This window comes from Mus pahari, chromosome 13 (genome assembly GCF_900095145.1).
Source record: "Mus pahari chromosome 13, PAHARI_EIJ_v1.1, whole genome shotgun sequence".
NCBI classification, from domain to species: domain Eukaryota; kingdom Metazoa; phylum Chordata; class Mammalia; order Rodentia; family Muridae; genus Mus; species Mus pahari.
Genome location: NC_034602.1, coordinates 79418233 through 79432142, shown reverse-complemented (window position 1 = coordinate 79432142; position 13910 = coordinate 79418233). Strand labels below are relative to the sequence as shown.

The following is a 13910-nucleotide window of genomic DNA, read 5'->3' as shown; positions in this document are numbered from 1 at the left end:
GGGTGTGTGTGTTTGTCTCTGTCTGACTCTCTGTTTCATTCTCTCCCTTTCTGTCTCTCTTTCTTTCCAGATACAATCAGAATAATATTTAAAACTGAGTAATGTCCTTCAAAACCATTAAAATCATAAAATAATGAGGAAAAGACTGAGAAACCCTGAGATGTTATGTTATTTCAATACAGTACCTTGGATCGGCTTCTGGTATAGAAACAAACACGAAAAACATAGCAGAAAAAGTCCACGTCCTAGTAAAGTCTAGAGTTCTGCTAAAACTGTGTGTGCCTGTTGTTTCTTTAATTTGACCACAGTGGTATCCATAGCAATGCTCAGCATCCTTAGAGTCACAGCGGAGAAGCCATACGGTTCATAGATACCGTATTGCTTTGCAACTCTCATAAATTTAAAATTGTAAGCTCCTAAACCAACTTGGAACAGCACCCAAATGAAATCAACAGACCTGAGTGCTCCACCAGCTAACTTTCAGGAAAGGAAATTGGATTTTTGTTGTTGCTGTTGAGTAGATACTTACTCAAACGTAAAAATCCAAAATATTGTTTGCCTTAGTCGGAACACTTCATCGTGTTTCATAGGATTAAACAGTTTGCTTTTGGCATTAATCATCCTGTCTGAATCTCTTGTGTACTTCTTGTAACTGAGGGAAAATGAGAAGAAAGTTTGCTGTGATGTTCTCCAAAGCCAGATCAACACTGACGTAAAAGCAAGTTCTCAGCGGACAGTCATCCAGTCTGGTTCATCTGCACAAAGTGCCAGAAGAGTGAAACATGCTGTGGCCAGCACTTGTAGGATTAATAGGAGTGGACTCAGGGGAATAACTGAATCAAAGTCATTCGGTTTTGTAAATGAAGAAAAACCAAAAAAGTTGGTGTTGGCATCATTATTTTCTCATTAACATGCCACTTGAATCAGTGAAATCTCCATAGATCAAAATTGCAAAGTTTTTAACACAGGAATGATGCAGTCCAATACAATAAGCAAATTCACCCTCTTATTTAAATACCTGCCCTTTAAGGCGTGTACTTTGAATACCAGACTGTTGTGCAGCCTCTAAATCCATATAAACCAGAATCCTTACATTTGTCTCCTAACCTAGGATGGGTGGTCACTACATAAATAAGAGCATGACATTATAGGAGAAAAAGAAGAAATAGAGGATTGCCAAAGTTACAACAGAAAATAAATGAGAAAATTTCCCCCTGGGAAATATTACATAAGAGATTTGTCTTGGAAATAAAAATAGTATTACGACTGATATTACATAAATAAAATTAAGGAACTTGAAATCTGAATATATAAACCTCAAATGAAACTTGCATACATAACATAGAGGTCTAATTTTTAACCAGAAAAAGTATGAATCACTATAAAAACTGATTTTTACGTGTATCCTCACAGCATTACTTTTATGTTTATTATCTCCTAACTTCTGATCAGAAATATCTTTGATGGCTTTTTGCGTCTAGATTCTACCTAAGGTAGGGGATGAGAGGTTCAAGCAGCTTTTTAATGAATGCGTTTTATTGAGGTAAAAATGGGAGTGGGCAAGACAGTGGGGGGGGTCTTTAGTGGAGTCTCACCCTCAGGCTAGTTTTGAAACTTGGTCTAACTGATATTGATTTTAAAGACTGAAGAAGCATTGCTGATTTGCAACTGAATTAGCTCCTGGATAGACGTTTCTGAATAGTTAAGGACTCTATAGACATTTAAGATTCAGTTACACAGGGTGGAAAGGGTGGCCTGGCTTTGTTTTATAGAGATTTGTTAAGCAGAGCAAGCAAAAGACTGCCTTCTGAGTGTGAGTTACCATCCCGGCATCCCGGCATGTGCTTGGAGCGTGAGACTGGGCAAATGGGTGAACACTGAAGTAGTGGTAGATTTCTTAGTAACCAATGTGACAAGAACGGAAGTATGCAACAAACCAGGGCGGTGCCGGGCAGGGGGGCGGGGGAAGGGTGAGTTCCGTGCTATGAGTAACTTGGTCCACCCTCGGAACATAACAAGGTCAGCAGTTGAAGGCAGTGTCGTTATGTTCTGTAGTGTGTTTTGTCTCCAGCCCTCAACTGTGCCATTATTGTTCCTCTCCTGCTCGTTATTAGTTGGTGGGTATTTACTTAGTGGCACTCTGTCAGGCGTTCATTTGTATCAAAAATGAGGAGGAGGGTGGGGAAGCGATCAGATGTCCATGGACTGATTTGAAGTGGAAGTGGATTAAGATGCAGCTATTCTGAGGGTAAAGGGATTCACACACAGCCTCATTCCTCATTTCTCCAGAACTCCTGGCGACTGAATACTGATTCTTGACCGCAGCCGATGGAGCTGATTGTTTTAACCCTGCCTGATGACTGTGATCCCTTCAGGTTGCATTCCTTTGACCACAGAGGCTGCATAACAGCCCGCACATTGATAGAATAATCCCCGTATCACATTGCCTCAGAAAGGAAGTTTGTTCAAGTGTTGTTTGAACATGTCTCTTCGCCCTCTTCCTATACTGGAAACTTAATCCCGGGGCAAAGGTGCCGAGAGGGCGGGGCTGAGGAGCGGATCAGGTTGTGAGTCCTGTGTCTCACGAGTGGATCCAGTGGTTCGGTACTGTTATCACAGAAGGCTCATTGTAGCTGAGGTGGGTTCCTGAGAAGGATGGGGTCAGAATGGTCTCTGTCTCTTTGAGGGGGGGGGTCTTTTTCGCCCTCTGCTTCCTCCTCTTCCTCTTCTTCCTCCTCCTCCTATGAAGGCTCGATAGATGCCCCAGTGTAGGGGAATTGAGGGCGGGGAGGTGGGAGTGGGTGGGTGGATGGAGGAACACCCTCATAGAAGCAGGGGCAGGGAGCATGGGATAGGAGACCAGGAAAGGGGATAACATTTGAAATGTAAATAAAGAAGATATTCAATTAAAAAAAAAGTTTGTATTTCCCTGCCTTGCTCTTTATTAGACAGGTGGTTTACCTCACTATCATCGGGCATCATGTGTATTTTATACAATGGTAAAAAACAATGGTGGTTTTGTTATTTGAATGTTTCTGTTGTTACCAAGTGTCTATCATGCTAGACATCCCCCCATCCCCAGGCCAAGAAATCATCTGCGGCACCAGGCTTTCTGTTGAAATTTCAGGCTTAAAATTTTTGCCCTTCTTGTCTAATTTCTTTTATCTCTAAAGAACAGGAGAGTACTATAGATACATATCTTTAAAACCAGCTCACCCCTCAATGCACCATGCATTACAGAGGTTGTTTCCAACTGCAAAAGCCTTATGGGGGGAATGAAAAGTGAAGCTCACAAAAACAGAGACCTGTGGACAGCCACACACACTTGTGTGGTTTTGTTTTGTTGATAGGGCCCATGGCTGTAGAGTGAGGGCTGGGTTTGTGGATGTTTTCTGCTGATTGTCCCCAGATGCCACTTAGAATGCAAGGCTGGAAGCAGAGGGAGTTCAAGGGCAATTTAGCTCTATCACTCCATAAATGTCTAAAGGCAGGCGGCGGCGGCCGCGGCTGCAGCTGCTGCGGCTGCTGCGGCTGCTGCGGCTGCGGCGGCTACGGCTGCTGCTGTGGGATTTCCCAGGTGGCAAAATCCTCTTCCAGTGCCCTTGCTCATAAAGGGGGCAGCTTGGAAGTGTTCTCAAGATGCATGAAGTGAGGGTTTATGAGACCCTAACACCCCAACGCCTCAGCACCCCAGCACTACCTGATGCTGTAAAACTTGTTTGGGTCCCTTTGACACATTGAGTCCTGTCTGTTAAGGGTGACAGAGGTGGGAAGTAGAAAGGAGAACGAACAATGTCATTTCACCTCTCTTTAAACTCACTTGATTTGAAGACCGTTTAGTGTGACTGCAACAGTTTCCTCCCACCGCCCTCCTGAATGGCTTACCACTCTAAATTAACTGCAACGGTGCTTTGAGAACAACATTGATAGCAATAAAATTGAGCCTGGCTCAGTTTCCAACCCAGACTATGTGTGAGGAACCACAGCAAGTGTTTTTGCACATATCACCTCTTGGCATCAGAAGCTGTTTACAGTCAGTCTGAATCCATCCATGGCATCACCCATAGGCAACAAGGACCCTCTTGTGTCTGTTGTCATGGCAACTGCCACACATTCCCTGGGTGTGCCTCACATGTGTGCCTCACCTGTGCACGGTGGTGTGAGTGATTATTTCATGGCCCAGATAAAAGGCAGAGACAGCCAACCCCTCACCCCTGTTTTCCTCCTCCTTCTCTTCCCCACTCCCCTCCCCCCCCAGTAAACCTCTTCTAGTGGGACTGTGGTAGCCTGGTGTGACCGGTCCAGATATGAGCCACTTTCTAACACAACACCACCCAATAACCCAGTTCATAGATGAGGACACTAAGGCACAAAGGCAAAGTGGCTGGTAGAGCCATAGGTGCCATGCTGAGGACTTTGGTTTTGAATATCTTGTAAAGGTAAGTGCCGTGCCTGTATCTGTGTTTTAGAAGGATAATTAGGCAACCATCCTTAAAAGTACCATTGAAAGTGAAAATTGCCAGAAACGAATTGTATGCTCACCAAGATCACTAATTTTGTTCCTTACTTTCCCCCTGATACCTGTGCCCCTTGGAAGTGTCTACACACTGTGACTGTTTTCATGTAGCCATCATTCTAGAGCTGTCCCTTCCTCAAAGGACTCAATTGTACATGCTCTGTTTTCTCTTAGGAGTCTGAGCCAACAAGCAGCTCTACACTATCATGTTAGGTTGAGCACAACACTCAGGTTATATCCAGTCGTGAGCGAGTATCTACATCTTCTTCTATCAATTAGAGTCTGCCTTCCTGCTCATTAAGGTAACTTGAACAATAATCTCACCCCCAAGATTTCTACAGCCTGTGGATGTTATTTCACATGACACAAAAAGGGTTCACAGATGTATGAAGGCGACTGAGCGAAAATGTTTATTCTAGATTATCCAGTAGGGTTCTAAGAATCTGCAAAGGTTTTTGTGAGACCAGAAGAAGGAAGGAGTAAGTGATATCTAACTGGTAAACAGATATCACAGCATCTTCCTCTTTCCTCAATGTGTGATACTTGTCTTCTGAAGTATGAACGTAAAGCCATCTGGTCCCAGTCCTGCCTCCTGTGGCTGCTTAGCATACCCCTGTTCTGAGAGGATCTTAAAGAAAATTAAATTACAAACCAAGTTCTGAGCCCAAGGATCCTGCAGAAAGTCTCGCTAAGACAGCTACATGCTTGGAGCAGCAGTGAGGTGCTATATTAACAGGTCCCAGTAGGACTCGAGTTTGCCAGGTGAAGACCCCCTACAGGCAATAGTATGAGAATAAGAGTTATTTTTAATATTTCATTTTTTTGAAACATAAACTTTCTTCAAGAACTCATAAAAAGAAAGATATTTTCATATGATTTCTTGAAAGTATCAACATATTAGCATTATGTATTCACTCTAATCTCTTATTATTTCTATGATAATCTTGAGAAGATTGAATCAAAGTTTGATTTAGGTGCTTATTTTATTCTCCCTATGTTGAGCCCCCTTACTGTTTTTTTTTTTTTTACAAAGCTAATTACAACACAAAACTAAAGTGGAATCGTGAGACAATGTAATTAAGTAGATATGCAAATATTCACCAGCTGCCATACCACTTGTAACTCCAAGGACCAAGCACATTCATTTCTTAGACCAAACCTCCCTTCAAAAATACTTTTGCTTAAAGTTTTGGAGATGTTTCCTTACTTGCGACACAATTTTTGGCTTCATTACAAAAATAACTTGACTTTATGACAACTTGGTTCAATGCATTTATTTAAATCTTGAAGGATAATATACACATTGGAAGATTGAAGTTACATTAAAAGTAGACCAGACTCCAGGAGTCCCGTAACACACTGCCCATTTAGGCAGCTGCTACCTAACTCTCCAGGATTTTCTTGATTACTTTCTTATATAGGGGTGTTTGCCGGTCCAGGCAAATTTTCCTCCCATTCTTCAGGGTGGCTCTGGAGGGGAAAAAGGGGAAAGGGAAGGAATTACTTTTCAGATCCTTGGTTGGAAGAAGGGAAGAGATGGGAAGGAACGGGTAGCGGAGGAGGGGACAGGCCTGGGAGATGTGGGCAGGACTCACATGAGCTGGGGAACGGCACAGTGGCGTCCTGCCTTGATCACCTCCAGGCTGGTGATGTGTTTGGGATGGATCCCAGAGGAGGTGGTCTTCACACACACACAGTTAAGATCTCCATCGCTTTCTTCGGGACCAGCTGAGAGTAAACGGGGAGAAAAAGAGAGGAGTAGAAGAGATAGTGATGACCCTATCATCGGCCGGTGGTACCTCTCTGGACCTTTCCACACGCCTGGCTAGAGCATGTGTTACCTCTCTGGACCTTTCCACAGGCTTGGTTACAGCATCGCCTTCTCCTCAGAAGGCAGGTGGGTGGCGCAGTGCAGTTGGCAAGCCTATAGAGTATGACTGATGCCATCGGAGTTCACCTCCCTGCGCCTGAGGCTCCTGAACTGTCTTCCTGTCCCTAGCATCCCTTCACCCAATCTCACCGCTGGTGACAGCAACCACCGCTGGCAGAAACAACAGGCCCAGAAGCAGCAGCTCAGGACTGGGCCGGAGGCCTCGAAACACCGCAGCGATGACGCTCATGTCAAGAGGGTGCCACTGGATCCAGAGATAAAGTTCTACCTTGGAGAAATGGGTCTGGGGCTCTTAAGTGCAGGCCAGCAGCTCCTGGGACTTCCCAGGCTCTTTTTATCTTCACTGCCTGCCCAGTCCGGAAACCCGGGATACAGGATGAGGAAGTGCTCTGCAGAAGCAATGACACTTGTGGAACAGTAATTGGGATCTGGCCAGCCAAGATTAAAATAAAACAGAGCAGGAAAAAAAAAATAGCTGAGACCAGCTGTCTTGACTAATAGCTGGATCCACATCTCCAATTTGAATTTTTATCAACAAGTACAGAGTGAGAAATGGTAGGACTGGGAATTTCGCAAAAGGTGTGCTGTGTGGGACAGAGAACATACTGCGATCGCCATCAGGTTTGCAGAACATACCCTTCAGTATCAATGTGTTGGCCTTCCCGACTTCCAGTCCCATTACTCCAAACCCCCTGTCACTCTTCCTGTCGATTGTGGTGGGGCTGACTGCTGTGCGGTTGGAGATGTGGGGTTGGAAATTTATTTTCTGCCACTAAGATGAAAGTTAATGTCTAGGCAATGACTTCTGACTTTCACCCTCATCCCGAAGCCCTCCCGAGCCTCTTGCATGAAATTCTGGAGGCTCTTCTGGCTGCTGTCCAAACTACTGCAGGAAGCAGGGTCTGCTGCCCCCATGACTCTTTAGAAAAAAAATCACCGAAGTAGTATTTGAATTGCATTTCTTTGGTAAAATCTTCGAGCCTAGCTATTTCTCTACTCAGCTCTACCCTGGAAAAGTCTAGATAAGAAGAGAGTTTTCTGAGACAGTTGGAGATCTCTGTATTAATCTATGCCGTATATAGTTATATTTATGTGTCCCTTTATCTGTCCCTCATGCGTAGTGGTATAGTCAAGCATAATTCCCTGGGACATACATTTCTTAATACTCAGCATGGACAACAATGGCTACTGCAAACCATGCCATAATTCCTATGCATTTAGAGAACTGAAACTCAAGGCCTCGCTGGCTCGGCTGGGTCAGCAAAAAAAAAAAAAAAAAAAAAAAAAAAAAGAATGGATAAGAGGATTTCAATCTGGAGAGCAAGGGACTCTTCTGTACAGCCTTAGCCAAAGATTTCAGCATTTGCAGAGTAAAGGAAATCAGGCAACGATTCAGGCAAAGAAACCTTTCTCTCCATTTAAAGAAAAGAATCCAGTTCAGGTGCCCAGCAGTAAAAGATGCTTTCGCCTCAAGAAGAAGAAGCACGGTGTGAAGAGTGCCATGGTAAGAGCCAGGCTTGTTGGCTTTCAGAGAGAGACCGCCTCAGAGAGGCACGGCTGGTTTTAGTAATTGGAGCAAAGATAATAAAAAATGGCTTGACTCTCCATTTACTGCTTTATCATGTTTGTGGACATTTACATTGTTATTACTGAATTAAGTGTTCACTTTATGGATAATATATCCACAGGCCTGAGCCTCTGGGGTGAAGAGACAGAGAAGGAAACCCTCCACCATGCTGAGTTTGAGTGAACTCCATGCTTAGCACAGAAGGGTGCCCCAAAGTCCATGTACAGGTTGGAGAAGATGAAACCATCTCGTTCTCCATGACCAGGGTGCAGCAGGGAAGTTCTGAATCAAGCAGTATCTATGTACCTTTAACTGATGTGGTAACATGTAGTGCTGTCTTCTTAGAGAAGGAAGGATCAGCAAAAGGGTCAAGCGCCAGTGGTTTAAGAGCAGGGCTTTTCATATGCACTCTGATCATTTATTTTCTAAGGCAGGTTTCTTTGGACTCCATTGGGAAATGAATCCAGGGTCTCCCACATACTGGGCAAGTACTCTACCACTGAGCTACACTTCTAACCCAAGGCAAGTCTCATGATTTCTTTTTTCTTTTTCTTTTTTTTTTTTTTTTTTGGGGGGGGGGTGTTGAGGCAGAGTTTCTCTGTATAGCCCTGGCTGTCCTGAGGAAGCTACTCACTCTGTAGACCAGGCTGGCCTTGAACTCAGAAATCTGCCTGCCTCTGCCTCCCAAGGCTGGGATTAAAGGGGTGGGCCACCACCGCCTGGCTCATGATTTCTTAAACTTCAGTTTTCCTCCCTTTCTGCAATATGGGGAAGGCTAGCCGTTCTGCTAATGGCCAGTTCCTAACGATTATGTGACTTGTGGTGACACACAGTATTTAAATCATTATTAATTAAGTCATTTTCTTTCTCTTATCAACTCTATTAAACAGCTAGAGATCATTCCCATTTTAGAGATGAAGAAACCAAGCCACAGAGCAGGTCAGCAGCCTGACCAAACTGGAATGGCTGCTAGGCAGGGTTCCTATGGCTTGGGGGGTTACTAGGCAGGGTTCCTATGGCTGGGGGGGGCGTTACTAGACAGGGTTCCTATGGCTCGGGGGGGGGGGTTACTAGGCAGGGTTCCTATGGCTCTGGGGGGTTACTAGGCAGGGTTCCTATGGCTCTGGGGGGATGCCAGCATCTTTCAAGTCTTGATAGTGTAGGGCATTAAAAATGGCACAACTTAGTGACTTTACCTGGCAATATTAAGAAAGAACAAAACAAAACAAAACAAAACTAGAGGCCTAGGAATGCGGCCCAGTGGCAGAAAACTTGCTTAGTGTACATGATGGCCCAAAGTTCAGTCTGACAGAGAGAGAGCAGAGAGAGAACGAGAGAGCGGGGTAGTAAAACATTTAATAGATCCGAGCTATCGTATTTCTTTGTGGCAGACAATAGTGGAGTTTTTAAAAACAGATTGTGTTAAACCCTTTTTTCACCTCACACTTTTGGTGCTACTGGTGTTAAACATATTCACTATAAAATAAATGACCACTACTTGCAGAATTTACTTTCTATGGCTTTATTTTGTTCCATTTCAAGGTTAAAACACATGTAAAACATTGCAGAGGTTGCTTGGAAACAAGGCATTCTAGGGATAAGACACTGGAAAAACATGGTCATGACCAGAGCGAAAATGCTCTGCTTGGCTCCAGGCCATTTCTATTGCAATTGACCACTGTGAAATTTTCCATTGTCTATGTATATAACAACACTCAATGAAAAAAATAAAAAAAGCAGCCATGGATTTGAGAGAGAGCAAGGATAGGTATATAGAAGCGTCTGGAGGGAGAAACAAAGAAAGAGGAAGTGATGTCATTATAATCTCAAAACTAAAAGAAATAATTTTTAAAAATGCAGAATGAAAACTTGACATAGTGCATTTGAAAAGGAAAGCTCAAATAGAGAAATGCAGGACATGTCAGGATGGTTGGCCAAGAACTGCAGAAATATACCATAAATTGCAGGTTATGACTTGGCTTGCTCATCTTCATCATTGTTTGTTTGTTTGTTTGTTGTGACATTCTTTATCGTGCCTTCTCAGAATACAATGTGATTTCTGAGACAGACTGCAAGAGCATCCCAATTTCAAAGTGGAAAAATAATGCTACCAAGTCCAGATTTTAAACCCTCAACCCCTCCTGCACAGGAAAATGGTTTGGCACAGAAGAAGCAGCTGGTCAATAACCTTCCAAGATTTTCATGACGATTCTCTTGATGCCAGGGGCACTTGGGTCCAGGCACACTTTCTGTCCAGTCTTCAGTGTGGCTCTGCCAAAGAGAAAATGATGGTCTGTGTACAACATCCTCTCTGTCAGAAACAGATCCATGAGGAGGGAGGAAAGAGGGAAAGAGTGGAGAGGGTTTCATAATGACAATAGCAGAACAAAGAATCAGGGACTTACATCACTTCCACGTCAGCACAGTGAGCTCCTGGCCTGTACACATTTACAAGGGAGATAGAATTGAACGGGATTCCAGACACTGTATTCGTACATCTGCAGCGCAGTTCGATATATGGGTCCATGTCATTAGCTACATGGGAACACAAGACTTAATTGGTGAATAAGCATTATTCTCCTCCCTTTCCTAACTTCTAAACTGAAGGCAATTCTTTCCCACAGACATGGTGAATACGATCTGTAAACTTTGAATGGCAAGGCTAGCAGATTGTCTTCCATGTAATGAATTCCCCGTAAGTATGTCTTAGAATTCTTAGTCAATACATCCTCCATTCCCAGAAGCACTGATACAGTCCGTGCACACCCCCAAGCCCCACCATCAGCACCACAAGCCGCTTGGACACACGATGGAGGGAAGCAGCCTTCCCTACTCATCTTTCCCTGAATTTCTCTTACGTTTTCCAGCTGTAAGGGGAGCCAGCGCAACGAGGATCAGGCCCAGCAGCAGCAAGACCTGGAGATTATGAAGTGGGCAGGCCCTGGTGCAGGAGGATGTAGGTCTGAGTCTGAAGCCCATAGTGAAAAGCAGTGAGCTAGAACTGTTTCCAGAGCCAAGAGACTCAATGTGAGGCTGAGCTGCCCAGAACACTGCTCCTATGTGGCTTTGTATGCCTCCAGACCTCTTTTTATACTGCCGAAGAGGTGGGGAAGGGGAAGTGAGTGTATGTGGCGCTGTAACCATAAAAGGATGGTCAAGCTGTGTCCAACCCATATCAACCAGACAGGTTAGAAATCCTGCAGAATTAGCTACAAGGTGTGAATCAGTTCATCCACATTCCTGCTGTTGCTCTCTGGCTCTGACTCGTACAGATACATAAGTTCCCGACTTAGAGGTGAGACCTAGGTCAGATCACTGTAAGTGTTCTCTCTGCGTGAGCAGGCAGTCACGGGCCACACCTTTTCTACAATGTAGTTTTGGGGCTTAGTAGACTCCGTGCATACTTTCAGTCACAAACCTGTGGTTTTTGAAAAGGGGCTTCTCTACTCTCGCCAAATGACAAAGAGAGTTCCTGTGCTGGTTCCTGCAGGGTATCAGAATTTGTAAGGCATGTGGGGTGAAAAATATTGAGTCACTTAATATAAAGGATTCACTTTGGGTGTGAATTTATGGGCTTCTCTCTGTCTTCTAAGTTAATTACCTTTTTTCAATTTCATCCAAATATGTAAATAAACATTTTTTTATGTAAGAANTTACTTGTTTCTACTGTATGAGTGTACAGAAATATCAAGATAACTTATTTGTTGTCTCTTATTTTTGATGAAATATTCATATACTCTAGGCATATGAAAATTGAATATGCTCCTTCCCCTTCACAGTTACTCCACACTACTGCTTTTCAGTGGTGGCCATTTGTAGCAACCATTGCCAAATAGAAGTTTGGCATTTCTATTCTAGATGCATTTGTATGTATATATTTATGGAGACACACATTAAATATATATGCACAGGAAGATCGTTCTGTACAGAAGCATGAGTCTATAGGAGTTGTTGATTTACACATCTTCTAAAACTCAGAGGGAAATGGAAAGAATTTTTAACACTATTCACAAACTTTCATTTTCTGGCCACCACAAACAACTCTCCCAATTCTGGACAGTATTTATGGGCTTCACTGTACATTTTTCTCCATGTTTAACACCACTTAAACTTCTTTTCCATGTTCAATTGTTATGGTTCCTCTAATTCTTTGAGAGGAACTATATAAACTATCTTCTTAGGTGCAAGGAACACTCAGTGTAGACCAAACTGGCTTCAAACTCATAGTGTTACTCAACCTGTGGGTTTTGACCTTCTGAGGGTCAAACAACCCATTCACAGAGTCCCATATCAGATATCCTGTATAATATATACTTACACTGTAATCATAAAAGTGGCAAAATTACAGTTGTGAAGTTACAATAAAAATAATTTTATGGTTGGGGTCACCACAACACGAGGAACTGAGTTAAAGGGTCACAGCATTATAAAGGCTGAGAACCACTGCTCTATAGCCTAGGATAGCTTTGAATATAGGGTCCTCCTCCTCCTCCTCCTCTCCCTCCTCCTCCCCTCCTCCTCTTCCTTCTCCTTCTCCTCCTCCTCCTCCTTCTCCTCCTCCTCCTCCTCCTCTTCCTCCTCCAGTTTCCCAAGTGCTAAGACTGCAGGCATGCCCATGATGACCTGCCTTAAGTCAATCAATAAATGCATCTTGTCACAAAAAAAGACAATGTCAGCAGGGTTCAGAAGGAGGTATCAACAAATTAATTGTCATGTAAAATTTACAGGCTTTATTAGTCAGCCTTGAGATAAAACAACTATTTGGTAGTTTCTGTTTACTCAAAAAATATTAAATAACTATTATGCTCCCGACATTAAAGTCTTATGTGACTTATTCATTTAACTTTTTCTTTCTCAAGAAATAACTAAATATTTCCCCAAGGCATTGGAATTTAATAATACTCTACATTCACTAGTGGTACTACTACTGTCCATTGCTATGCCTATCACTTGTATAAACGCCTTCTGTTTCTGTGGCATATAAAATATAAAGAGCAATGTTGATTCATTGTAAAAATGTGTAAAAAGTATTCCATAACAGCTATTCAATTAAAAGTATCTGGTTTGTATAAAATTATAATTTTTGCAAAACAGAAAATGTATAGCAGAGTCTCTTAGCTTTAAAATAACTTTATAGTCCTTTTAAAAATTAATCTTTCATTGTCACCCCCATTTTTTAAAAATGTGTGGTAAGTTATTTTATGTTTTCCCCTTTAAGCCACCTTATAAATAGCAATCTCTCAGGAAACAAGCAAGTTCCTATGACTCAAAATAAAACCTATCTGCTGTCTGTTTTTTTTTTCTTATGGCTACTGGAAGATTATTTATTCCTTAAAATAAAGGCACATTAGCTCTGCTCAACACAGCGTTCTGGACTCGAACCGAGCAAACCATCTGAAAATCAGGTATGAGAGCAACTGGCACAGCAGATGTTCAGGTCAGCAAAGTTTTCTGTTTGTTAGAGTTCCCTAGCACACTGAGAAAGGAGGTGGCAAAAGATTTTCTGTGCCAGCTGGAAGTAGATGTTTTCTGCCTGCTGCTAAGCTGACAGAAACTGTGCAGCTCTCAACAGTATTGACACATTACCTGAGGATATTGCTACCCAGGAGCACTGGTACCCAGGAGCACTGCTACCCAGGAGCACTGCTACCCAGGAGCACTGCTACCTGCAACACTACTACCCAGGAGCACTGCTACCCAAGAGCACTGCTACCCGGAGCACTGCTACCCAGAACACTGCTACCCAGGAGCACTGCTACCTGCAACACTACTACCCAGGAGCACTGCTATCCAGGAGCACTGCTACCCAGGAGCACTGCTACCTGCAACACTACTACCCAGGAGCACTGCTACCCAGGAGCACTGCTACCCGGAGCACTGCTACCCAGGAGCACTGCTACCCAGGAGCACTACCACCCGGGAGCATTGCTACCCAG

The 13910-nt window shown here is 43.3% G+C and overlaps 2 protein-coding genes across 2 annotated transcripts; both read right to left on the bottom strand.

The window, feature by feature from the left end:
* Window positions 1-5775: 5775 nt before the first annotated feature.
* On the bottom strand, window positions 5776-6783 carry LOC110330727 (platelet factor 4). The gene is made up of 3 exons (XM_021211009.1): window positions 6537-6783; window positions 6112-6244; window positions 5776-5986 (listed from the first exon to the last, which is right to left on the bottom strand). Exons 1-3 carry the CDS (start codon window positions 6634-6636, stop codon window positions 5899-5901), a joined length of 321 nt encoding a protein of 106 aa, XP_021066668.1. The 5' UTR covers window positions 6637-6783; the 3' UTR covers window positions 5776-5898.
* Window positions 6784-9480: 2697 nt separating this feature from the next.
* On the bottom strand, window positions 9481-11030 carry Ppbp (pro-platelet basic protein). Its single transcript, XM_021211008.1, has 3 exons — window positions 10833-11030; window positions 10380-10509; window positions 9481-10245 (listed from the first exon to the last, which is right to left on the bottom strand). The coding sequence occupies exons 1-3, from the start codon at window positions 10951-10953 to the stop codon at window positions 10155-10157; spliced, it is 342 nt and encodes a 113-aa protein (XP_021066667.1). The 5' UTR covers window positions 10954-11030; the 3' UTR covers window positions 9481-10154.
* Window positions 11031-13910: the final 2880 nt, after the last annotated feature.